Source organism: Saccoglossus kowalevskii, chromosome 1 (genome assembly GCF_978046115.1).
Source record: "Saccoglossus kowalevskii chromosome 1, keSacKowa6.1, whole genome shotgun sequence".
NCBI classification, from domain to species: Eukaryota; Metazoa; Hemichordata; class Enteropneusta; family Harrimaniidae; genus Saccoglossus; species Saccoglossus kowalevskii.
In genome coordinates, this window is record NC_140641.1 from 29,856,833 (window position 1) to 29,882,353 (window position 25,521).

Here is a 25,521-nt window from a genome sequence, read left to right on the forward strand (position 1 = left end):
ACCATATTAACCATTAATTACCATATTACCATATAAACACACAAGTGTCTGTGTTTATATTACCATACAAACACAAAAGTGTCTGTGTTTACCATATTAAGAAAAAGTGTTGGTGTTTACAATTACCATATTAACACAAAAGTGTTGGTGTTTACAATTACCATATTAACACAAAAGTGTTGGTGTTTACAATTACCATATTAACACAAAAGTGTCTGTGTTTACAATTACCATAAAACACTCAAGTATTGGCGTTTATAATCATTAACTTTGGAGTCTACAGGGAGGGTTTATGACAACAAATATTGAAATAAAAAAAATCTCACATGGAGGAAAGCCAAAGAAAAGATTTATTACACCAAACATCATCCTGAAAATAAACATATTGCTCAAGACTAAGTAAAAATTTACAAAGTTGTCTACCATCATTCAGTCTCCCCCTCTGAATTTGTAATAGAATGTTCCAGTATGTAATAGCTGAGTGAATGACCAGCAGTGAACTTGTATTATGATGGTATTGTCCTTCAAGGCTTTACATTTGTTAGCTAATAATACTGAAACTGTATAATTGCACTTTCTGGTAACTTGAAAATAACATACAGACATAAACATGGACATCTAACAATGGGTAAAGACTGATGTTGGCCATGTCATGTGTATGCATACACATAGACAAGAGCATGACAGGTAAATAAAAGAAAAAAATAACCTAATAACTAGACACACTGACTATTAATTCTTGTCCAACAGCTTCTATTTCGCAAAATTAGTAGTTCTTAACTACCGGTAAATTTATTTTTCTGTCATTTTTTGTTTCTCTTTTGTGGCTTGATCCAAGAACCAACAAAACTTGATATTGTTTATAATTGCAATGGGAATAACCATTAATTATTTTACAAAATATTTGTGAATTTGATTTATTTAATCAGGGTAGCCTTGCTTAGCTTAAAAAATGATTGAAGTATGTACAGTTACAGTTCATGTAAGATCAGCACCTTCTTCGCAGTCACAGTACTGTGGTTCATACCAATACTCTTATCAACTATTGTCACGTATTCGATATTCTAAAAGCCCTTCCTCCATTACTCGTCTTGTTGCCTTAGGGAATTAGTGCACACATTACAACTTCTTTCCGGTGATAGGAAAATTAGCTTCATGTTACTTCAGTGTTTACTTGATGTCACCAGTGATGTTGGCTAATGTGCTTAAAGATTCTGCTAGGACTTGTGGCTTAATAGAAAAAGATAGTTCTAGAGATTAAAAGGATTTCGAGTATAATACACTTGTTATGATAGAATATAGCATTATTACAGTCATTAAAACCAGTAGTTTGTGTGGAAAATGATATGAGTAATTCCTGTTTACGATCGAAGCAGATAAAATATTTTACACAAACAAAATTATGCTGTTCATTATACGATGTCAATGCTTCTAATGTAATTTTTTTCCTCTTCTGTCTATAATTGTGTATGGTTTGTATAATATTCCAAATGTTATAAGTTTGACTAATAATGACCCATATGTGTACTGTAAAACCATAAAACCATTTATTTTCACTGTCATTTAGTTTCACATTATTGTGACATTTTGAGTATATTCACCGTGATTCAATTTCATGAATTTGTCAAGGAAACAATGTTATTTCAAATGTTCACATAGATTTAATGTAGCGGATTTTACCTATCAGCAAATTAAAGCCAAGTTAATAATTAATGCGTTAACAGTATTTGATGTTTACACACAATTTGGGAGCCAAGGTAATTTGAACACATGGTCTGCAAATGCCATGCACCATATTTAATAAGTATGCAAGTTTTTATGTTCCAGCCTGATCAGATAAAACACTAGAAATTGTTATGGTAAGGCTTCTACAGATTCATTGTGTTTGATTTCCGTGACGTATGAAACATCACCCGCTGGCGCAGTTATATACAATTCATAAGTGCTATCCTTGGCAGTGTTCACCAGGTGATGCGTTCAAACAGCTCAACTGTTTACTACTGTAAAGTGATTAATTTTCACTGGGTTTAAATTTCCCTGATTTAGCATTTCAGGCATATTCCTAGGGTTTTAAATTCACGGTTTTATCATTTATATAATGTGTTCTACGCTAAATTTTACATACTCACTGGGTTTTAATTTAGCGCATTTTCCAGTCAAGGAAATAAGCAAAATCAAAACCCAGTGAATAATTAAGCCTTTTACAGTACCTGATAAGTGTGGTTCCATAAATCACATACTGTAGAATACTTTATTTTCGCTTGGAATTTATTTTCGTTATTTTCGCTGAAGGGATGATTCCGTGTAAATAAAATCCAGCGAATATACTTTTTTTCCTATATTTCACATTAAACTCATCAAAAATCAGTGAAAATAAATTCCATACAAAACGCCCAAAAGGCTTTTTCAGCGAAAATTAATTCCAGCGAAAATGAAGTATTCCACAGTATATGACACCAGTGAATCTAATATTCAAGGGCGGTGTCATCGTGGTGGTGTTGTGTTCGATAATGGGTCCCATGCAACTATAATACATGTGTAAATGCAATTATTTATTTACATAGAATATGAACACCCACTGTACAAAGATGTATGCTCTTTAATTGAAAATGTAAATAATAGAAAAAAGGACTGTTTGATATTTATTCTCTGAAAATATTTTTTAATGGTGCAGACATATGGTCTTAACATTCTGTAAAAACATAAATTAGTACTGTATTTATTTTTGCTATTTTTAAATTTGAACAAATACAATGGGTTTTGAATACTCTGATATATTCCAGTAAAATTGTATTTATTCACTATGAATTAAATCCATTAAAAATGGTGAAATTAAAGCCCAATAAATATATAATTAATGAGCGGTAGTCGTTGTGCCACGCATGCTCGAGATATATGGGTCTCATATAAACAAAGATGGCGACTAAGTACAAACTGAGACATTTTGAAGCTTTAATTAGGTATTTTTAGTTGTGGAAGGTATTGAAGGAGTCACAGGCAGTAATTAATGCAAGACACGCCCAGGTCAAACCTCATACTTGTGATTTCCATTTGGAGAGCGCATTGGATTATGGGAAAATCAATGTTTATCAACACAAATGATGCACATGCGCAGCGCGACGACTGCCACCCTTTAAGTGTGTGTATGTGTGTTAATAATTCATGCTTGTTCACTCTTCTCTAGAACATACATGTAGAGTGAGTTACCTGGGCCATCATAGTACATTTGTACAAAAAAACTACACTTAATTTGTCAGTCAAAATAAACATGTGATGGAAAAAACACATTTTCAATTTTTTGCAAACTTTCAAACTGCTTCAGATTTATTGATACGCTATAAATAATAATCAATATATGACTAGTTATTTTTTGAGTTTTCAACAGTATCAAATCTGAGAGAAAAAAGTATATAGACTTGAATGTTTTCCATAACTACCCCCCTCCCCAGTGATTCCCATAATTGTATAACAATCTTTCCTTATGGAGGGACAGTAATTGTGTTAACCAAAATGAAATAAGTTATGTTATTAGTTCTATTTCAACATTGTGCAGGAATAAAATAAAACATATTATTATCATAAATCTGTCACTTATCAACTAATAATTAATTATGTGTCACATAATGTAAATGACCAGTAGGAAACTTTGTGCCATATACCACAGAATGACAGGAAAACAGTTCTTTCCATACAGATATTGAAATATCATGCTCATTTGATATCCTGAAACTAGAATATCACATATAAAAAAAATAAAAATATTTCTCCCTAAAATGTTGGTGCATAATTTTGTACAATTTGTCCTGATCAAAATACTTAATTTAATTTTATTCTGTGAAAAGTAGTAAGCACAAGCTTAAATAATATTGAATCTCATTGAAAATAATTATTATGGAATAAAAAAAAAATTATAAATTGTGCGAACTTGAGTTTGTAGCTTCAGGCTTTAAGTAATACAATTCCAAGTGTACCTAAGTATAATTCATTGCCAAGTTCTGCATATTTTACAGTTGAAAGGTGAACTAGGTTCTATTGTCATTGCATCAAGGCTGCCAGCTGCAACATTTGCACTGCTCACAGATATAGGAATACATAGAATAATGCAGGCTGAAAAAATACTTTTTTACGGAAAAGCAATTACCGCATTTTGCTCTCTCCTGGGAGCATAGTGAAGATCCTGGAATGATTCTAATATATTCTAATCTTCCAAACCCTTCTAGTAATATGTGTATAATGTCATATATTTATAATATTGCTTCATTTAAATTTTTCTACATTTATGATGTCAATATTATAAAAAAAGAAATATAGTAATGGCAGTTATGAGTGAAATGATAATGGTAGATAATGCTTGTATGATGTATAGCTTCTACTCAATTTTTTGCATTATTAAAGTATTGATTGATTGAAATTTTTTTTTTCTTCATATCTGCTTTTATATGGCTCAGTTTGTTGCATTCTCATTAAATTAGAATCTGATGTAGGTATAGGCAATGGAGGTAACAAAAAATAGGCGTAGATAAATAAAAATCAGAATAAATAAAATATATCAATTGACAAAATTATCAAAGCTTGTATGTACATGTATATCTGATTTTATCATGTTGCATTTATTGTAAGTAGTAATTCTAGTCCAACTTGAATATAATATGTTTTTTGCTCTTAAAAAAGATCCAGAATCTATCATTAATTAGGCTCTGCCAATCTCTATTATTATAACTGACTAATTATTGTTAACATAATTATTATGTAATTATTTAGTTTATAATTATTGTCAAATTATGCAAATATAAATTCTGTGGATATTTCCCGTTTGTCATTGTCATGAATTTTACCAATCTGATTAAAATCTGATGTAGTGTATGGGCTTTAATTATTCTGGCTATATACTTATTTTAATTTTATTTTTTATTACTTTTGTTATTAATGCCTTTTTATTTTATTATTTTACTTTGATTTTGTGATTTTTTTTAATTCCGCCCTACATACATCTGATCCGACGCCTATGTAAGTCCTGTTCAAATCTCACGTAAGTAACAGCCAATCACAGCCCCCCTTTTATACAGGCTGTCGGTTGCTTACTTTTCAGTGTAGCGATACTCTACGGGCAATCTTTCTGTACATTATATTTTGCCCACTTGAATAAACCATTAATAGAAAATTGCTAGTATATTTTTATTTACAAAAGAAATTCCACAGCATTTTACAAGTTTTGTCATTACATTGAATATTTTGTTCACTTCCAACAAATGTGTACACTTCCTGATACCATGACATCTTCGCCACCCAAGGTTTGTTTATTCAGTCATCGCTTCAATTTTACATCAAACACTGAGCATAATTATCTAGAATGGAAGCAAAAAAATAGGTAAGCCGTAATGATTAGAACACTGTAAACAGCTATAGTAAACAATGCAAACTGATTTGTGTTTCAAATAAAAAATATTTTATTCCAGTCCAAATCAGCTCAACTACTTTAATAAAGAGTTATTGTATAATGTACAAAATGTTGATACATTTTGATGAATATTTACAGCTACGGCTTCAATATCGTAGACGATTTTGACCCGGTCGTCAACAAAACATCACCCGTCTCCAGGGCAAGCGACTGGAAAAAGACACCGGTGTTCGGTCGAACCGGTGGAAACAAAATCGTCACTCCTAGAATAACTACGCAAAATAACGATCTAAATTCGAACCATTCGAGCCACAATATAAACATAAAAAAAATGACTTTCGTTGCATTTGACAATGATAAACTTACCGAAAAGTCGTGTTTTTCTCGGTCGCTAATGTCGGTATAATCTGCCATTTTATTTGAGTGTGTTTACCACCTGACTCTGCCCGGTGACGTCATCATGTGCGCTATAGAAGGAGGTCTGTGATTCGTTGACTAAAATCGTCGATAGTGGGTCTCGTTGAAATCTCGTTACATAGACATCGGGTCAGATGTATGTAGGGCGGAATTTAAAAAAATCACAAAATCAATATAATAAAATAAAAAGTCATTAATAACAAAGTAATAAAATATAAAATTAAAATAAGTTTATAGCCAAAATAATTAAAGCCCGTACACTACATCAGATTTTAATCAGATTGGAATTTTACCAGAAATTTGTTCTTCTTTATATTGACTTTGGGATTTTATTTTAAGTTGGACAGTTTTGCATTTGAAAAGTACATTTGGATGATGCACAAATGCTCCAAACACTGTTAATGATATTAATCTTAATATTGTTATAATAATTCAAGAATTTGTAATTTAATTAGTGAATTTTCAGTGTGATAATTGTAAACTGAATATAATAAAAATATGTCTCCCATAATGCATTGCACCTTAGTAACATGCTCAATATGAAATTTGAAGTTGGCTTGAAATTATTTATTATCTTGAGAATTCCAGGTTTCCAGATATAACTGACCTAAAAATGTATTGTTTTTTAAGGATTGTAATAAAAAGTATTGGCTTGAAGTTTACAGAGGTGTCTAAGGCAATTGCCTTCATGCCAAACGAGTTTTGTTTTTGACATTGCCTATTTTATTCCTGTATTTCTAAGGCAATGTTAAGCCAAACATAACTTATACCCAATCGGTAGGAAGATATCAATTGGAACTCTTTGACATTGTTTGATCATGTTTTGATTTCAGTATTTTATGAATTTTGGTCTTGAAAATGGTCCTTTCAACTTTGAATGATTTATGCATCTTAATGGACTGTCATACTCCATAATAGTTCTTTATATGGTATAATATGCATCTTAATGGGCTGCCATACTCCATAATAGATGTTTATATGGTGTAATATGCATCTTAATGGGCTGCCATACTCCATAATAGATGTTTATATGGTGTAATATGCATCTTAATGGGCTGCCATACTCCATAATAGTTGTTTATATGGTGTAATATGCATTTTAATGGGCTGCCATACTCCATAATAGATGTTTATATGGTGTAATATGCATCTTAATGGGCTGCCATACTCCATAATAGTTCTTTATATGGTATAATATGCATCTTAATGGGCTGCCATACTCCATAATAGATGTTTATATGGTGTAATATGCATCTTAATGGGCTGCCATACTCCATAATAGTTGTTTATATGGTATAATATGCATCTTAATGGGCTGCCATACTCCATAATAGTTGTTTATATGGTGTAATATGCATCTTAATGGACTGTCATACTCCATAATAGATGTTTATATGGTGTAATATGCATCTTAATGGGCTGCCATACTCCATAATAGTTGTTTATATGGTGTAATATGCATCTTAATGGACTGTCATACTCCATAATAGTTGTTTATATGGTGTAATATGCATCTTAATGGGCTGCCATACTCCATAATAGTTGTTTATATGGTGTAATATGCATCTTAATGGGCTGCCATACTCCATAATAGTTGTTTATATGGTGTAATATGCATCTTAATGGGCTGCCATACTCCATAATAGTTGTTTATATGGTGTAATATGCATCTTAATGGGCTGCCATACTCCATAATAATTGTTTATATGGTGTAATATGCATCTTAATGGGCTGCCATACTCCATAATAGTTGTTTATATGGTGTAATATGCAAATCCATTATATTTTCATTAGTGTTGTACAAATTCTAGTCTTTGTGATAGATATCCTATATTATTTATTTATTTATTAACACACAACATCCCCCGGAGGGGATGAAAAGGGTTACAAATCAGATATTAGTAAAAGAAAAATAACCACATAAAAAGTAAGGGAACAAAAAGGCATAAAAAAAAAAAAAAAAGATAATAATTTGAATACAAGGAATGTATTACTGGCTTAGTTTATGTAGGTGCTGCTGTCTTGTATTAAAACAGTTTTTTAAATATTGCGCTAAAGGAATAGACATTTTCTCGTCACTTAGTAATGATATGAATTTATTTTCATTACTAAATTTGTCAAAATTTGGTATACATTTATTAGCTACAATGTAAAGTTTTAATCTTATTTCATTGTAATGAGGATAATTTATGACAAAATGTTGTTCATCTTCAACATGGTCATTGTCGCACATATTGCAGACTCTGTCTTTAAAATCCAATCCTGTATGCCGGCCTGTTTCAATTTTCAGACAGTGGTTGCCAAGTCTAAATTTTGTTAAGGATTTGCGAAGTTCACTGTTTTTCATAATTGTTAAGTAGTTTTCTTGTTCTATTTTGGTTTTAAAAAGTTTGTAGGTTCTTAGTTTATTTTTAGAATTTGATTTTTTCCTATTGTCATTATTTATTTCATTTTTCCACTCAGTTGTAAACTCTTCTTTTAATTTCTCATCAATTGTTTTTAATTTTGATAATGAGATAATATTTGTTTCATTTAAAAGATAAGAATGGTTAATATTTTTTAATATCAGATAAAGTTTTTTAAACCATTTACTTTTAATAATTTTATTGACATAGTATGCTTCTTGAAGTAGAGTATTTGTGGAATTTGCAATACGATTGGCATATTTTATCATTTGTTTCTTAATAAAAGAGTCAAGAGGTAATTTTCCCAATTCACTATATATTGCCATGATTGGTGTATTTTTTGAGATACCAAGAATTCAGAGATTGCAAATATGTGTACTTGAATAAACATGGATGATTACTACCGGTACGATGCATATTTAGTTTTATTCTGAACTCTATTTGACACCTGCACAGGTGTGGGATCTTGTTTAGTGTAATCAATGGCATTACAGTAATAAAGAGATTATAGACTGTAGTAATGGTTTCTAAAGAAGAATACAACCTTGAAATGAGTGTAATGTTTTTCTGTGACATCACAAGGTTGCTCTATGACATCACAAAGTTCCTCTTTTACATCAAAAACTTGATCACAAACTTGCTTGGTGAAATCACCAAGTTGGTCAGTTACATTGCCAAGTTGCTTGGTGACATCACCAAGTTACTCATAGGTCCAGAATTAAAATATTACAGAATTGAAGATATTGTCATGAAATATTTGAATATGATAAATTATGAATTTGAAACTATGTAACATTTATCACATGGTATCAATTATCTCAGTGATGCAACACTGTTTTTAATTGTGTCCACATGTTGCTATAGTAACTGTGGGTTATAAGGTTAATAATTAGGATGAAATGAAGGTAAGGTATGACTAATTAAGTGGTAGACGCTACAGAATCTGTGTTACATATGTAGAGGGTGCAGAAGCTGCAACTACATGACTGGCCTGATATGGTAGAACAGTGGAGCTGTAGTCTACAAAGCATGGTGGTTTAAAGTAGTGCTAATGAAAATTACAAACTGAAAACATGGTTACTAGAAGAATGGTTAGGAAACTCTCGGTTTCCTTTGTTAGGATGCGTGTCTCGGTAAACATTTAAAACAAAGAGAATTAGCATAGTACTGACGTTGCAGTGATAGTAATTTGCACAAAATTACATATTCATCTGAAGACTGCAGAAGATTGCAGTTTTCTGTAATGCCCCCCCCCCTCGATTTATACAACATTGTCAGGATTTGGTATGAATATGAACACTGAAATAAAAAAATATATTCAGATTAAAACTGCACTATGAAACCATATCACTTACACTGCTACTGGCCGTGGTCTAGAAAAAGAAGATGACTGACACTGTTAATTGGGAGAGATGTATTTTTGGGGTACAAAATTCCATCGCCACATTGGACATCAGTAGACGCAGACTTATGATCGCCCTACTGAAACAATGACAATTTTCTACAGCAGTTTAGTATTTAACTTACAGAAATTATAATAATGTAAACTCTAAATAGTAATTTGACAATGCGTTCTACTAAAATATTTCCTTTTGATTTTTCAGAATTTTCCCAAACTATTATGACAAACACAGACAAAATGGCTGACTTCGCTAACCTCAACAAAAAAAGCGTTATTTTCTAAAGTTATGATTGAAGTTAGTTATGATAATCGCAGTTCCACAATAAAATACCCAAACATTAACGTAGTAATGAATATTATCATTTTAGAACATTCTCAGACAGAGTTTTTAGAATAAAAAATGGCATGGTCAATTTCGATTCACAGACGGCAGATATGTCAACAAAACAACTATCGATAATTTAATTTTTTTGAGAACAACAAAACATCGAGTATCACACAACATTCGCACAGAAGTCGGTGATGCTTCTATAATTAGTTTTGAATCAGTCTGTGAAATAGCATTGTTTAACAAAAATAAAATTAACTTCACATGGGAGCGCTTTCTAACATCTCTAGTATTTTTAAACCTACATATGTCCAGTTGTATGTATTGAAGGCATTTATTGTCAATGCTGGCACATAAATATAGGTAGTGTACTTTTCGCTGGTTGCTCAATTGTGTATATCTTTTTTTATTAAACATGAATGGCTTATTAATGAGGACTGCTGCACAATGTATTATTTTCAAAATTGATAATGGAGACCATACTATTGATATTATTAGAAGACTATTTTTATGGTGATTGATTTTATATCATATCATATTATGCAATAAATGTTTAGCTAATTGCAGACTGCTGATTAATTGAGTTTGTTTTTCTGTTAAATGTTTACGAAATTTTCAAATCATATGGATCCCTAGCCTAAGGTCAACAGTGAAATGTTTTCTGTTGCACAAGTTAAGTTTTTTTCAGTCGCAAACTGCAGATGTGAAAAACACACAATGGAACTCTTGGTTGGCTGTCTAATGAGTGAATTCTCAAGGTTGTTTGTTTCATGCTTCTTTTGTTAACCTTAAAGCCTTGGAGATATGTGTAATCATGTGCATCCATATATGTCACTTATTTTATTTTTTTAAAGTGTATTTTCTAGATCAACAAATATTTATTATTAATTGTCATAATTTCCAGGTAATTTAAAAAAAAAATTGGAGAAAACCTGTATAAGTGATTTGAAATTAGTGTGCCATTAACATTAAACTTATTTGGTAAAGTTGAATGAATATAATAATTAATTGGTTTGTATACGAGTATTGCATGCATGCCTACACAAGTGTGATGTTGAAAAGAAACATATAGCGCACAAAATGTAATGTTCTATTTTATTTTTAACTTCCTAAATTATATATTGAATTATTCTACTGTACTAGATAAACTAAGATAAGCTACGATAAGGCAGGACTTTATTGCGACATTTTAAAAAATATAACAATTCCAATTTGGTACATAGCAAAATAAAGTTAAAAGATTATAAAATACTACAAAATTGTTCAATTATCACACACAAATATAAAGATATTCATGAATCTAATTTGCTTATTTACTGTTGTTTAAATAAACATGGAGAGCAATATAATTTATGTTTAGTTTGCATATTTCGTTTTTTAATCTATATTTTTGAAATCAGTATCAATCAAGTTTATTGAGTTTACTTTTCAGTGTGACTGCAGTAATTATTCACTTGCTTTTAATTCTGCTAAATTAAATCCATGTGAACATGTAAAACAGTTTCCATTATTTCACTGAAATATTCATGAATTTAAAACCCAATATGTTCAAAATAGGGTAATTACCAGTAAAAATTAATATCTCACAGTATTCATGATAATTTAAGTAACAGTGCATTCTGTTGAAAATATTTATATTTATAAATTATCAAAATGTTTCACTTTTAATGTCATGATTTTTCTCGCCAAAAATGTTATTACAACAAGTTCATATTTTATTTGTTTTTCTATAAAATAGGTCTTGATCAATATTTTTAAAAAAATTATGAGAACAAATTATGCAGGTTTATCTGTTGTTAAAAAACATTGCTATTTTTCTGATGATAAGTGTCAGAAAAATGAATTATTCCAAACAATTTATTGTCTGATACAGAATTATTTAAAATGAAATAAATTTTGAAGAAACAAAACGAACGTATTTATTCTGTTAATATTTTTTGATGGGAATGTTTTGCTTGGTGAAGAATAAAGTGGATGTATTAATCATCTAAACAGTGTCATTATTATTCAAGGCGATGATGATGTGATTAAACATAATATACAGGGATTATTGACAACTATCTCATATGAGGGAAACCAAATGCAATGATAGTGACTGTTCAATTAATAAAGTTAATCCAATATTAAAAATCATATTACCGGTAGGCTATTACTGTTGCAGTTTTAATGTTGAATGAATCACAAAAATAACTCAGAATTATGGTTGCTTTTGCTCCACAGCTGTTGTCATCAGCTTATCAACAAACTGTCGATTTGAAAATGTTGATTATTCTTTAATATTAAATAACTGTATATAAAATTAACTTTGTTAACTGACTAGTCCCTGGTGAGTGTTGTTATCAGTGCTTTGATGATGTGGAGATATCAGATTTCAATAAGTGAAGCAGGACTTACTGCTGAGTTTCTCCCAAGAGTTCTACAATGGTTGATCAAGTGAATGAATAACATAAAGCAACAAATTGATCGATCCATGAAGTCATCATTAAATCAATTCCAACTACAACATCAACAGCTTCATTTTTCTCAGCATGAACACCTATCAATTGATAAAAATATCACGTCAGGTTTTATTTATTTTTATACACTAATTTATTTACGCTGTACCCGTATATTAGAGCTAGTGTGATGGAGTCACTCACACATAATAACACAATTTCTGTGAATATATAACATCAAATAATAATTGAAATATGAATAGTTTAAAATTACCATATTTGATCAATAAAATGCTTAAATTGTGAAAATTCTTCGCAGCAAAAATTAAGTTTGGTTTGTGATGACATAGGAATATAATAATGACTATTTTACTATGAAGACAATAATAATAATAACTTACCTGAGAATTAGTGACTTACTTCACGATCAGTATAGCTTGCGGACATCATAAATGCATAATGAAGGAGTTTTAAAAACAGGGACTTGTTTGTCTGTCTATCTGACTGATCATGTTCTAACCAAAGACATTAGAAATTATCTAATGTCTTTGCTCTAACACATACATCTTGGGACATGTGCATTAGTGTCTCAATACCAATCAAGATGGCCGAATAGTGGCCATTTTTAGTGTTAAAATGTCATCAAGATGGCTGAATAGTGACCATTTTTAGTGTTAAAATGTCATCAAGACCAAGCATTTCTGTAATTCCAGATCTCGGTTACATACGAACAAATTTCATTCAACTTTAATTATTACGTCCATTCAATGGACATTTTGAGACCTGGATGCACATATAGCTGGTAGATACACTGCATCACTCATGAAAAACTTTTATATCCCACAAATTACAGAGTGAAGCCATTAGGTTCTGTCCTAATATTTTGTTCCGGTTGTGATAATGATTTATCCTGTTGTATTGGTATATTAAAATCATGTGTTGTTTGTTACATTACAGATACCAACACTGGTGAGAGTAGCAGTGCTAGAGAACAGGAACCTGTGGCGCCATGCAAAGTATGTGGTGATAGGTCCTCAGGATTTCACTATGGAGTTATGGCATGTGAAGGCTGTAAGGTAATTTATGCAGAAATTGCTAATGTTTAGGAATTGATTGCGGGAGGGGGGGAGGGGGGATAGAAAGAGTACAAGGTACAAATAAATATATATTTTCTATGACTAACAATTTTTATAATTTGACATTCAATTTCCCTAGTTTGAATTATCCCAGTGCAGTTTTAACAACTTTCAGTAAATGGTGTGCATTCATGAAAATTTAATTCCAAACATTCCCATGCAAATTTTGTTTCAAGAACAGACAGTTATATTTTCTGGTGTCATTCTTCAAATATAATGGACATTTTATGTATCTTTTTGCATATCATCAATCATTTCTTTACAATTAATATTATGTTTTATATTATTATGTTTATTCATTAATATGTATTTCTTCATTTATATGTAACTATTTTTAATACCTTATCCAAGAATTATTTCATTAAGGGAAAAGCATATAGAGGGGAATGTCTTGTTTGATAAATATTGTGGGTATAACTCAAACAGTTGTTATCTGATCTTTTTCAACTTTGAATATTTTTATTAACCAGTGTGAGCTCTTGGCCAAGTTTGTGGAGATAGCCACAATCTATTTGGGAACGTCTACGGTCGACTCAGGAAAATCACTCAGTCATGAGAATTAGTTAACCATTCGATAGTTTTATTTCGGACTCACCAAGAGATAACAAGATGGTGGCACAACCAGGAAAAGTGACAGATTGTAACACCAACAAAATTTGAGCGGTAAACCATGCGATTGGCTGAACGCTATAAAATTGTAAATAAATGTAACAATGACATAATTGTAAGGTTTCTACATAAACTAAGACATGTGTGGGTTCCAACGATAACGTTCAATTTGTCATGTGTTTTATGGATATTTGTCGAGATATTGATAAAAGTTGGTTAAAATAAAACATTTGTCAGACATAGAAATAAGTGCACAGAATGAACACATTTATGCTGTTAAACATGAGAATTAGATTTTACTGATATGCTCTTCAAGATCTGTTATTAGATAATGCAGTATTTTCTTGTGTAGCGTAAATCATACTTCCCGCCAAAAATAATGATAAGAATCTTTCCCACCAAAAAGTTGCATTGTATATTTTTTTATCAAGAATGTTTGAGTGTGCTAAAACACTCACTCACATTAATAATTTTCCCGTACATTTCATCCCAAACCATGAACACGACTGAATAATCAGTATTGTTGATAGAAACTCAAAATGTAAGTTATTTTTATTATGTGTACATGTACGGTCTAACTGTAATTTGTGAGTTACCGGGTATGTTCTGATTTTTCCACCATTCCTGACACGTACTTGTACTTGTACAAAAACACCAGGCAGCATCCTTGACTTAAATTCTTAATTGTTATTACCAGTAATTTGTAGATTCTCACAGGGCAAAGTTGTAGTTAGTTATGCTATGTTTCTATCTAGGAATCAAAGCATGTTAGTTAACCTTTTCATCCAGTTCTCTCTTTTCATCACAAATTTACAAAATAGTTCTGTTTATAGTCTGCACTTTCCTACAAAAGATTGGGACAGAAAAAGCCAACAAATTTTGAGTAAAAACTGAAAATTGACTCAAATTTTTCTGTAGGCTCCAACATTAGGGTTTATTTCCAGAAATAATGAAAAATATAAAAGAAAAAAATTGCAGAAAAATGTGGATGAGAAAGTCTGGTGGTGAAAAGGTTGAATAGATATCTGCTCATTTTAGTCTCCAGGTGGCGCTAGTCAATTTAATGTTCCCACAGTTATCAGTGAAATTAGGCTCTGATTATAATATTTTGAAATACTTTTAGCCTTATAGTGCCATCCCCCATGTAGTTTTACATTGACTGGACCAGATAAGGGTTGATAAATAAAACTGATGATCTTTGTTAATTCAGTTTTCTCTCCTGGAGTTTCTAACATGGAGAAAAAAGATCTTTTGTTTTCAAAAAATGTTCATAACAAATGCTCAAGATGATATCTCTGACATGCCTTTGTTTACTATTGGACATGTGTACACCTGCACTACTGTATGAGTTTACACTGAAAACAGACGGGGACTATGCCATATGTCATGTTGTAGTTTATTCTAATAGTTGGGTTCTGAGAAATTATGGCTATTAAAATGAATGTGCATTGAACTACATTGATTTATTCACTTGGACATTGTTTTTTTGGCAGGGTTTCTTCAGACGAAGTATACAGAAGAAAATTGAATATAAATGTAATTTTTCTGGCAACTGCCTTATAGAGCGAATGAATCGGAATCGTTGCCAACATTGCAGATTTAAAAAATGTGTCATGGCTGGCATGTCAAAAGATTGTGAGTAATTCTGTTTTCAATTCATCTGTTGTCTTTTAATATTTTGATAAACCATATTTACTCTATTAGTAGTGTGTGTGTTTAATTAATAAATTACAGGTGATCAAAATGTTAACCTTTTCACCACCAGTTCCCTATTTTCATCACAAATTCACAAATAAGTCCTGTTCATAGTCTGCACTTTCCTTCAGAAGATCGGGACAAAAATAGCAAATTTTTTTGAGTAAAAAAATGACAATTGACTCTCTTTGTTCCAAAATTAGGGTTCATTTCCAGAAATATTGAAGATTATAAAAAAAAGTGCAGAAACATTTGGGCGAGAAAGCCTGGTGGTGAAAAGGTTAATTATCATATGTTACCAGTAATTATTCAGCATGGAATAAATTTTTGTTTAATGTGTGCTTCTAATAGAGCAAATATACTGATAGTACCTATTTAATGTTGAAATTAAAAGTCCCAGTTTTTGAAATAAATACAGTGATTAGATCTTTGGGATTAAATTTCAGATTAAAAATACAGTACAGTACTTAAAGATCAGGGTCCATAGCGTTGGGAAAATCCTTTGAAAGTCTTTGGATTTTTTGAGGTCTGGAAAGTTGTCTTTAAACTACAGGAAAAATAAAAAATTCTTTGAAAAGTCTTTAAATTTCTTCATAGTTATTAATTCATTTTTAGAAAGGCCTGTTTTCTCCAGGGAACTATCATATCCTCAGAACTTTGATGAGCTTTGGTAATGAGGTTGGCCTGAATTAAGGGTCAAATGTCTTGGAAAAATGCAAGAAAGTTTTGGAAAAGGTCTGGAAAAGTCTTGGTGCTATGGACCCTGGAGATGTACTGGCTCTTAATAGGTGATTTTCCGTACAATTGCGAGATCTCGCGGGATGCATGAAAGACGCGCGTCGAACGTCTGCCGCAAAAATCGAACGATTTGATTTTGAACTCAAATTTCTTTATTTCGTAGCTCACATCGACCGGCCAATCTTCGACAGAGGAATATTGCTTCCGAATACCCTTACTTAATCGAAATTGCCTATCATCAAATGTGGACAGCACATTATTAAGCATGGAAATCTCCCCCGAAATATTTTCGCGTTTGTCGAATCCCACGCGATGTTTGACGCGACTACGACGCTATGACCTTTGTTTGTCCTGTTTTTACGTTCGATTTCACGCACAACGCGTGATTCTACGCAGTGAACGGAAAATGGTCTATTGTTTTTCATTCAGTAAAAGGTTGATCAAAATGAAATGTACAAAGTGTTCATATTTCATTAAAAGACCTGTACCATCATATATTGAGCTTTTTATTGAAACCAAATATTACTTAATATAGACAGCCTTTGCAAACCTACGGTAATGTTTATTAGAAGATTAACTTTTTTTGATGATATAAAACAAAACATCCATCCATCCCTGCCTGAAATTGAATGGTAAACCCATACTTATATTGAAGAATTATTTAGCATGTTTCATGTTTGCCACTAGCAGTTCGAATTGGGAGATATTCAAAGAAAGCAAAACCCACTGTTATGGATGATGTCAACAGACTGACATCTACAACACCCTATGAGACTCCAATAGAGAAACAAGCAAGGGAGAGCAAAGAACTGGAGTTGTTTAACCTAACTCAGACAGTAGACAGAGCACATAGATTGACTTGTACTTATACCATCGAGAGAGCTCAGCAGCTTTTACACAAGAAGCAAATATTTCTGGTAAGTATTATCTGATTATTGTAACAATGCTGAGAAGTATGCACGAAGAAAACTTACAACTGTGCAATTAGAGTTATTCATGATGAAACCATGAACTGTTTGAGTGCGATATTGTCATATATTCTTATTATAACAATTATGAATGTCCCACAGCATCATATTTGATGATAAGTTGATACTATGCAGCTTGCATACGCTATCAAGCCTGAAATCATCTCTGAATCCAATATGGCTCTATGGGGAGTTCATCTTTATGACGTATATTATCACTGTGGTTGTATTGCCAATTTTTGCTTGTTTAATGCTTTACAACCCAGGGGTTATGGTATTTTGTGCAATGCAATGCCCGAAATGATGGTTCATAACATAACGGTACATATCACTTCATGCTGAAACCATAAGCAACAACAAAAAGTTGATTGTAAACAAAATTTAATTTAACATTTTTCATGTGAATTGCTTTGTTTGATTGAGTTCATTCACATTAGCATGCTTTTATTTTTACATCACAACATCCGATTTTTTTTTTACTGAAATGTGTGGATTCAGGAATACAATAGTAAGACATAACATTACATGAATGTTTGGTATAATGTACACCTTCTGTTTGCATTCGAAGCTTAGAGTGTTCTACGCATGGCAAACACAGAAATCTCACAGCGTAAGTCTGGTCCTATCTCACAGTGCAGAATGTGTCACAGTAACCCCATATGCGACGTTTTGCTGGCAGCTTCGCTGTCCATATTTGCTTTGTATAAAGAATATCTTAAACATCAGCAGGGTATCTTACTTAATATACATTCTGGCACATTCGCTGTCTATTTCGAATGGCTAAAGTTCCTTCAAAACCCTGAAAGCAACGCCGAAAACAACAGGACCGGGGCAGAACCAGTGCAGCGAACGACAGTTTGTTATGCGCAGTATCGTTGCGCAGTAGTTTCAGTGCTGTCATCTATGTGATATACCCATGTAATATCCACTTGGCGAGCAATATACCATGTAATATCTATTTTTATTCAATGTCATGTGACTGAGTCTCAGCCAATCACAGCATGTGTAAGATGTGATAATACTATATATGTAGATATTTTCATCTGATGTGTTTAGATCTTGCTCAGACAAAATTTAAAAGTGTGTTCATCCCTCTACACCTACAGCTCTGACATACGTGAACAGATTACATTCAAACATGAAACATGCATAATACATTGTGGGGCATTTCAATTTTAGGTAATCTTTCAGGGATAGTGTAATGTCCTGTTTTTAAAAAAAACCTACTGTACATGGTCCAACTATTTGAATTGTAAAGTTGTTGCGGTAATTATGTTTATAAATAACACTTTTATTTTTAGGCATTATTACACCCAAGTGAACCACCTCCACTGCCGAAAGTGAATATAGAGAGTACTGCAGATATTTCACAGAATATTGAATTGTTGATGTGGACAATCTTCTGTGAAGCCATGACTCCTGGAATCAAAAATGTTGTTGAGTTCGCCAAATGCCTACCAGGTTTTCTGACACTCTCTCAGGTAGGTTGCAGGGTTTGCGCTAGTGTCTCGGCAAGACAAGTCCCACTTAAGAAATTGAAATTTGACCCTGGATAACTTTATTAGAGATTGGACCCCAGCTTGCCTGAAAATTGGGTCCCTCTTCAATAATTGGAGTCCGGGAAGCATATCAAATCTTATAAAACTTGTATCTGAATTATATTTATGTACCTTAATTGCCAACTCATTGTCATATTTACGATATGACATGTTTATTGTCGCAGACCATATACATGTACTTCCAAATTAGTTTACCATTAGAATTAACCATCATACTGAACTGTTCTTTTGTGTAACTGTTGAAGTACCTGGTATATTAATTTCATATTCAGAGTAAATCAACCTTCTCTTGATACAGTTACCATGGTAACACAGCCACAAGATAAAGATATTTTCTTTTCTTTTTTTTGGATTCAAAGGAAGATCAAATGACTTTACTAAAGCAAGGATTTTTTGAAGCCTGGTTAGTTCGGATATCTCGCGTTTTATGCCCTGAAGACAAGACACTAACACTCGATGAAGAACAGATATTTACATCACATCATTTTACTCTGTTAAAGACCCAAGATCTGTGGAATGCAGTGTTTGAATTTGCAACTGGTTTACACCAGTTACAGCTCACTGATACCGAGCTAGCATTGTTTACTGCAGTCATACTGACATGTGGAGGTAAGGATACAGTGTCCATGTGTGGCCACTCATCTTCAATTCATGATATAAACTGTTTTTCTAAACACATTAAATGTTAGCATCAATAGAAAAATGTCATACCTGGACGGAATAACTGCGGCTTCATAATTTTATCGTTGAGAACAAATCACTGTGTCACTATGATTTCCAGTCCCATTCTCCAAACATTGACTAATTGCTTCTGTTAGTGGCATGTTTGAGGAATCCTGAATTGATCAGTCTCTGCAACAGGTGACATTTTATGCCTAAATCTCTATTATTATGCATTTTTTCAAACGCCCTATTTATTTATAGCTTAATAATTTATTTATTTGATGTTTATTTTATATAAAAACATGATATGAAATAAAGACTTCACATAGAGTAAATAGCCACAGAAACGTTGCCAAAAACAAGTAGGTTTGCTCTTGAGTACAATGGCTTGAAAGTTTCGTAACAACGCTTTTTTAGAACAGCGTACATAATGTAATTAGCAATGTAATTCTACAGAAAAACAAAGCAGAATAAACGTTTGCTGGTTAAGTCCAATTTCAATGATCTGTTCTAGCATATTTGAGTAGCACTTGAGATGTTCAAGCAATCAAAGTACATGCATGTTAAAATATTTTAATATTACAGAAACTAATTAGGTTAACTCATGTGAAAACATGGAGAATGTCTAAATGTCAAAACTGCTAAAATATTTTATGACTTTCCATGACTCATAAAATTTATGAAATTTGTTTCATTAAAATTAAAGTGGTTTAGTATATACTGAATATGATGACAGAAAAAAATATTTTCTAATCTAAATAGGAGCTGTAAAACTTTGGATTGGACTGCTGTGTAAACACTACCATATTATGATGTGCACTCAACACAGTATTTAGGGACAAGTAGAATTTTATGAAGCCAACTTCATTACCATAAAACCACTTCATATGACATATTTGGTCTCTTAAAAGCTTTGTTAGAAGTATATTGCTAGACTGCAATTCACACTAGAAATGCATTTTAGTACTGACAATCAAACCAAAAACTTTTTATGGAAAGTAGTCGAAAAGGATATGTATGTATGTACAAATGTATGTATAGATGCACCTCTGTCATTTATGTGAGCACATGTGCTGAGCAAATACAATATGCACATTACATTTAAATGGTATATATGTCACTTGTAAATTAATTTCATTGCATCACAGATCGCCCAGGAGTAAAAGATTCTCCACCCATTGAACTCTTACAAGAGAAGCTCCTAGAATGTCTACGAAGAGAAATCTTGCGTCAGGAAAACAGAGACCATCACTTGTTTGCTAGATTGATCATGAAGATGACCAACTTACGATCAATTGCAGCTCTTCATAATGAGAAGATGTTGGGTTTCAAAATAGACTGGCCGCAAGCTAAAATACCACCTTTACTCGCCGAACTTAATGATTTATGTGATAGTCTTGAATGCAGTCCTTTGAGTAAAGTGGAGAGGTAGGTTTAATCTATTATACTGTAGAATACTTTATTTTCGCTTGGAATTTATTTTCGCTATTTTCGCTGAAGGGATGATTCCGTGAAAATAAAATCCAGCGAATATACTTTTTTCCCTATATTTCACATTAAACTCATGAAAAATCAGTGAAAATAAATTCCAAGCAAAACGCCCAAAAAGCCTTTTCAGCGAAAATTAATTCCAGCGAAAATAAAGTATTCCACAGTATACTAACTATTCGTGACTAGTGTGTGCTCCAAAGGCAGCATCATACATTTGCTGATAAAGGTGATTTTGTCGTTATATTCTCTCAGGCTTCATAGTTCCTATTTTTCGCTGTGAGGAATTTTCCCATTTAGACAATTCAATGGCTATTATGAGGACAACATTTTATGACAGTCGCTGTAACTTCATGTCATAAGGACCCCGGGTGAATTTCAGTGACTTGTGAAATTTGATCTGTCATTGAATTAAAGCGATGTACAGTGGTGTTTGAGTGCCAAGTCAACATTTGTCTTTATTCACAAAATGAACCATACATTTTTTTTTCAGATTTTTTTCAAAAGTTTTGATCAAAACCCTACCCTATCAGAAATTATGATCCAAAACTATCACAACAAATTATAGCGAATAGAAGAAAAATGTACTAAAATATTGGTTCAAAAAATTATGGCTGTGTATATGTGTAATGTGTAAATAAAGCAACATCAGCTTCATTTTTTGTAAAATTTATTTTTGAATTTTTATAATACTGAGTCAATACACAAAAGTTGTTGTTGCATTGTGTATATTTATGCATCCAAATTTTTTTTCTAAACAAAAATTTTTTTTTTTCAGCTATCGAGGTGCCATGTTTACATCGTAACATTTAGCAACGGTAGTTTAATTTGGCTACAGATAATCAACACTTCTTTCGGCCTTTTAATTTTCAGAAAACGATACTGCTGCCTAGCTTTGGTGCAATATTCTATTATCTTTTCCTGTTTATAATCACTAAATCAATGTATTTTAATTACTCGTTGGCTAAAAGTTTTAATCTCAACATTTAAAAAAAAATCTACAAAAAAAAATATTTTTTTGAAGGTGACGAAATTTAATTTTATAATCGATGTTATAGTTATACTCTATTTACATAGCCAGTAGTAATCTAATGTTTTCTTTTCAATCTAGTGATGATGTTGATAACATTGTAACAGCAATATCCTCCACGAAAGAAGAACCTGTGTTTGTGTAGGAAACTAACGCTGAAAACTGTGTCTATAGACAGCACCTTGTATCTGCCAAGTGTATTTGTGAGTGAGTGTATCCAGAAGTTATTGAGTCCCATTGGAATGCATACTTGAGCCTACTGCTGAGGTTTATGAACAACGCCCCCTCAAGTTGTTGGTTGAAATTACTTTGTTTTTAACTAATGGTTATGCATGACGATAACAAACTTTTGTTTAAAACCTCAAATATCAACTGTGTAGTTTGAATCCAGATTGAAAATCTACCTGCATCCAAATCCTTCAGTCAAACATGGTTTGTCCTAAGCTGTAAAGCTGTGTAAGCTGTACACATCTAGTTTACAAGACATTTATAAACTAAACACTTCTGTGAACCGAAAATAATTCTCAGTTTTGTGGTACAGGTCAGACAGGTTTAACTCCATTATTATGTGGTTTGGTTATTTACTGTGTTTAACCTTTTCACCACCAGTTTCCTCTTTTTATCACAAAATTGACGAGAAAGTCTGGTGGTGATAGGCCTACTCTGCACCCAGTATCCCTTGGCAACAATAGCATATATTATCAAATACCAATATATTTTTTTTCAAAAATATAGCATTGATGAAACAGTTAAACAAAAAAATACATTGTTTTGCACGAATATTATTATTATTAAATTACAATAATGAGTACATTAAGGTAAATGGGTAGTTCATACTACAGATAGAGAAAGTTTGTATTTAGATTTTTTAACATACCTATAATAATCAGATATCAGATAATAACATTGTTTATGAGTACAATTAGTTAAAATGAATAAACAAATTTTTAGCATAATGGCAGAAATATAAATATATATATTTTATTTTTATCATGATGTCAACAACATGTTGAGATACAGTTGTTGTCGACTACAAAAATTATATTTTGCATGAAATCGAGATGAGGTCAGTCCCGTTCGTTCCATTGAGCATGGATACGAAGATGAAACATTATCTGTATCAATGGCGGCTTCAGTTTTCTTCACCCTTTTAGAGTGACTGACCTTGCTGTCAAACAAAAACGTCATTGTGCAAGGATTTACATTACCGGTAGTACAGTATTTCAAGATATTCTGATGCAGATCTCGGACAAAAAATAGTATTACTACTGACCACATAAAATATCAATCAAAGCCTAAAATTGGGCTCAGGAAAAAAAATTTTTTTTTTTAATCTCTAATTTTTTTTAAAATAAACTTGTTAGTCATTTTAAGCAAAGTGTGTTCAATTATTTGATAATACAAATTACATGTGTATTTAAGCAGTATATTTTAAAAACTTTCTAATAATTATTCAAACATTGTCAATCCATCATTGAGTCTCAGGGAAAAAGATGTACCATTCCATAGAGAAGCATGCATTGTTGTCTTAACTGTACATGTACATCAAGATGTCATTTTTTTTTACATCATGTCAATTTTGTCCAGATGACTTTTACCAAAAGAATTATTGCATTCCGCAAGACCTTGTGATATTAGTATATTCCTGTAAATTTGAATGTTTCACAAATCTTAACATGTTGTAGGACTGAATACTGGTAATTAAATGGACTACCAGGTAGGTATAATGTATACCTCTGTTGGCCACTGGCAGGACATGTTGGGAAATTCAGATCCATCTTTTGATGACAATCTAGCACATTTCGCAAAAGATAATATACCGGTAATGATTGATCTCAATTCCGAGTTGGGGAAGGAAGCTCTATGAACAATAAGTTTACACAATAGTTCAGGGCTATGTAATTTCTATGTGAGTATGTGGGGTTATCAAATTATTACTGCATATGAAAATTGTGTGGTACAATACATTCTGGCACTGATATATTAGAGAAATTGAATGGCGTGATCACATTATACCTAATTGCCACTGTGATCTACGATGAGTTCTATAATGCCAATTTCTGTGTGTTGTTCTGTGAGTGACGTACGATTGTCCTGTGTACTACCATATATGGTGACGATGCGGAAAGTACTGTACGACTGTGATGCCAAGATGATAGGTGGTCTATAACTGTGATTTAATTAATTAATGTATAGTGACTTCATCGATGTCAATTAAGATGTTGTGTGAGATGTTGCCATGGTTTTGAAACTGTGTACATTTATATGCAGGTGACTTGAAGATTTTGAATAGTTTATGATGACATACCATATTGTATAGAATTTGGTGATAATAGATGCCAGCCAATATTATGTTAGGTGTAATGTGACATATTGTAAAGATTTGAGTGATTTTGTGATATGATAATTATCTAAATATTATATGTGTGACTTGATGCCAATATTTTGAGTGGTGCATGGCATTTTGGTTGATGCCAAAATGTTATGTGGTGTATTTGTGTTATGATGCCAATATTTTGAGTGATGTATGCAGGTGACTTGGTGCCAGGATTTTGAGTGGTGCATGGCATTTTGGTTGATGCCAAGATGTTACATGTTATGTGGTGTATTAGTGGCATAATACTAGTACCAAGATTTTCAGTGATGTATGTAGGTTACTTGGTACCAGGATTTTGAGTGGTGCATGGCGTCTTGGTTGATGCCAAGATGTTACATGTTATCTGGTGTATTAGTGGCATAATACTAGTACCAAGATTTTGAGTGATGTATGCAGGTGACTTGGTGCCAGGATTTGATTCATAGTGGTGTATTAAAGATATAGCCAAGTGACTTGATTCTGTATGGTGACTTGATGCCAAGATTTGATTCTGAGTGGTGTATTAAAGATATACTAGTAGGCAAATGACTGGATTCTCTATGGTGACTTGATGCCAAGATTTGATTCTGAGTGGTGTATTAAAGATATACTAGTAGGCAAGTGAATTGATTCTGTATGGTGACCTGATGCCAAGATTTGATTCTGAGTGGTGTATTAAAGATATACTAGTAGGCAAGTGACTGGATTCTCTATGGTGACTTGATGCCAAGATTTGATTCTGAGTGGTGTATTAAAGATATACTAGTAGGCAAGTCACTTGATTCTGTATGGTGACTTGATGCCAAGATTTGATTCTGAGTGGTGTATTAAAGATATACTAGTAGGCAAGTGACTGGATTCTGTATGGTGACTTGATGCCAAGATTTGATTCTG

At 32.2% G+C, this 25,521-nt stretch overlaps 1 protein-coding gene across 1 annotated transcript in view; it reads left to right on the forward strand.

Annotated features, from left to right (window-relative positions):
* LOC102805072 (nuclear hormone receptor E75-like) overlaps positions 1–22,416 on the forward strand; it is a 48,138-nt gene extending 25,722 nt beyond the window's left edge. The window contains exons 3-9 of the mRNA XM_085497571.1: positions 13,343–13,461; positions 15,624–15,765; positions 17,254–17,480; positions 18,833–19,012; positions 19,450–19,699; positions 20,902–21,181; positions 22,353–22,416. Coding sequence (XP_085353697.1) covers positions 13,343–13,461; positions 15,624–15,765; positions 17,254–17,480; positions 18,833–19,012; positions 19,450–19,699; positions 20,902–21,181; positions 22,353–22,416 — 1,262 coding nt within the window. The remainder of the gene's footprint in view (positions 1–13,342; positions 13,462–15,623; positions 15,766–17,253; positions 17,481–18,832; positions 19,013–19,449; positions 19,700–20,901; positions 21,182–22,352) is intronic.
* Positions 22,417–25,521: the final 3,105 nt, after the last annotated feature.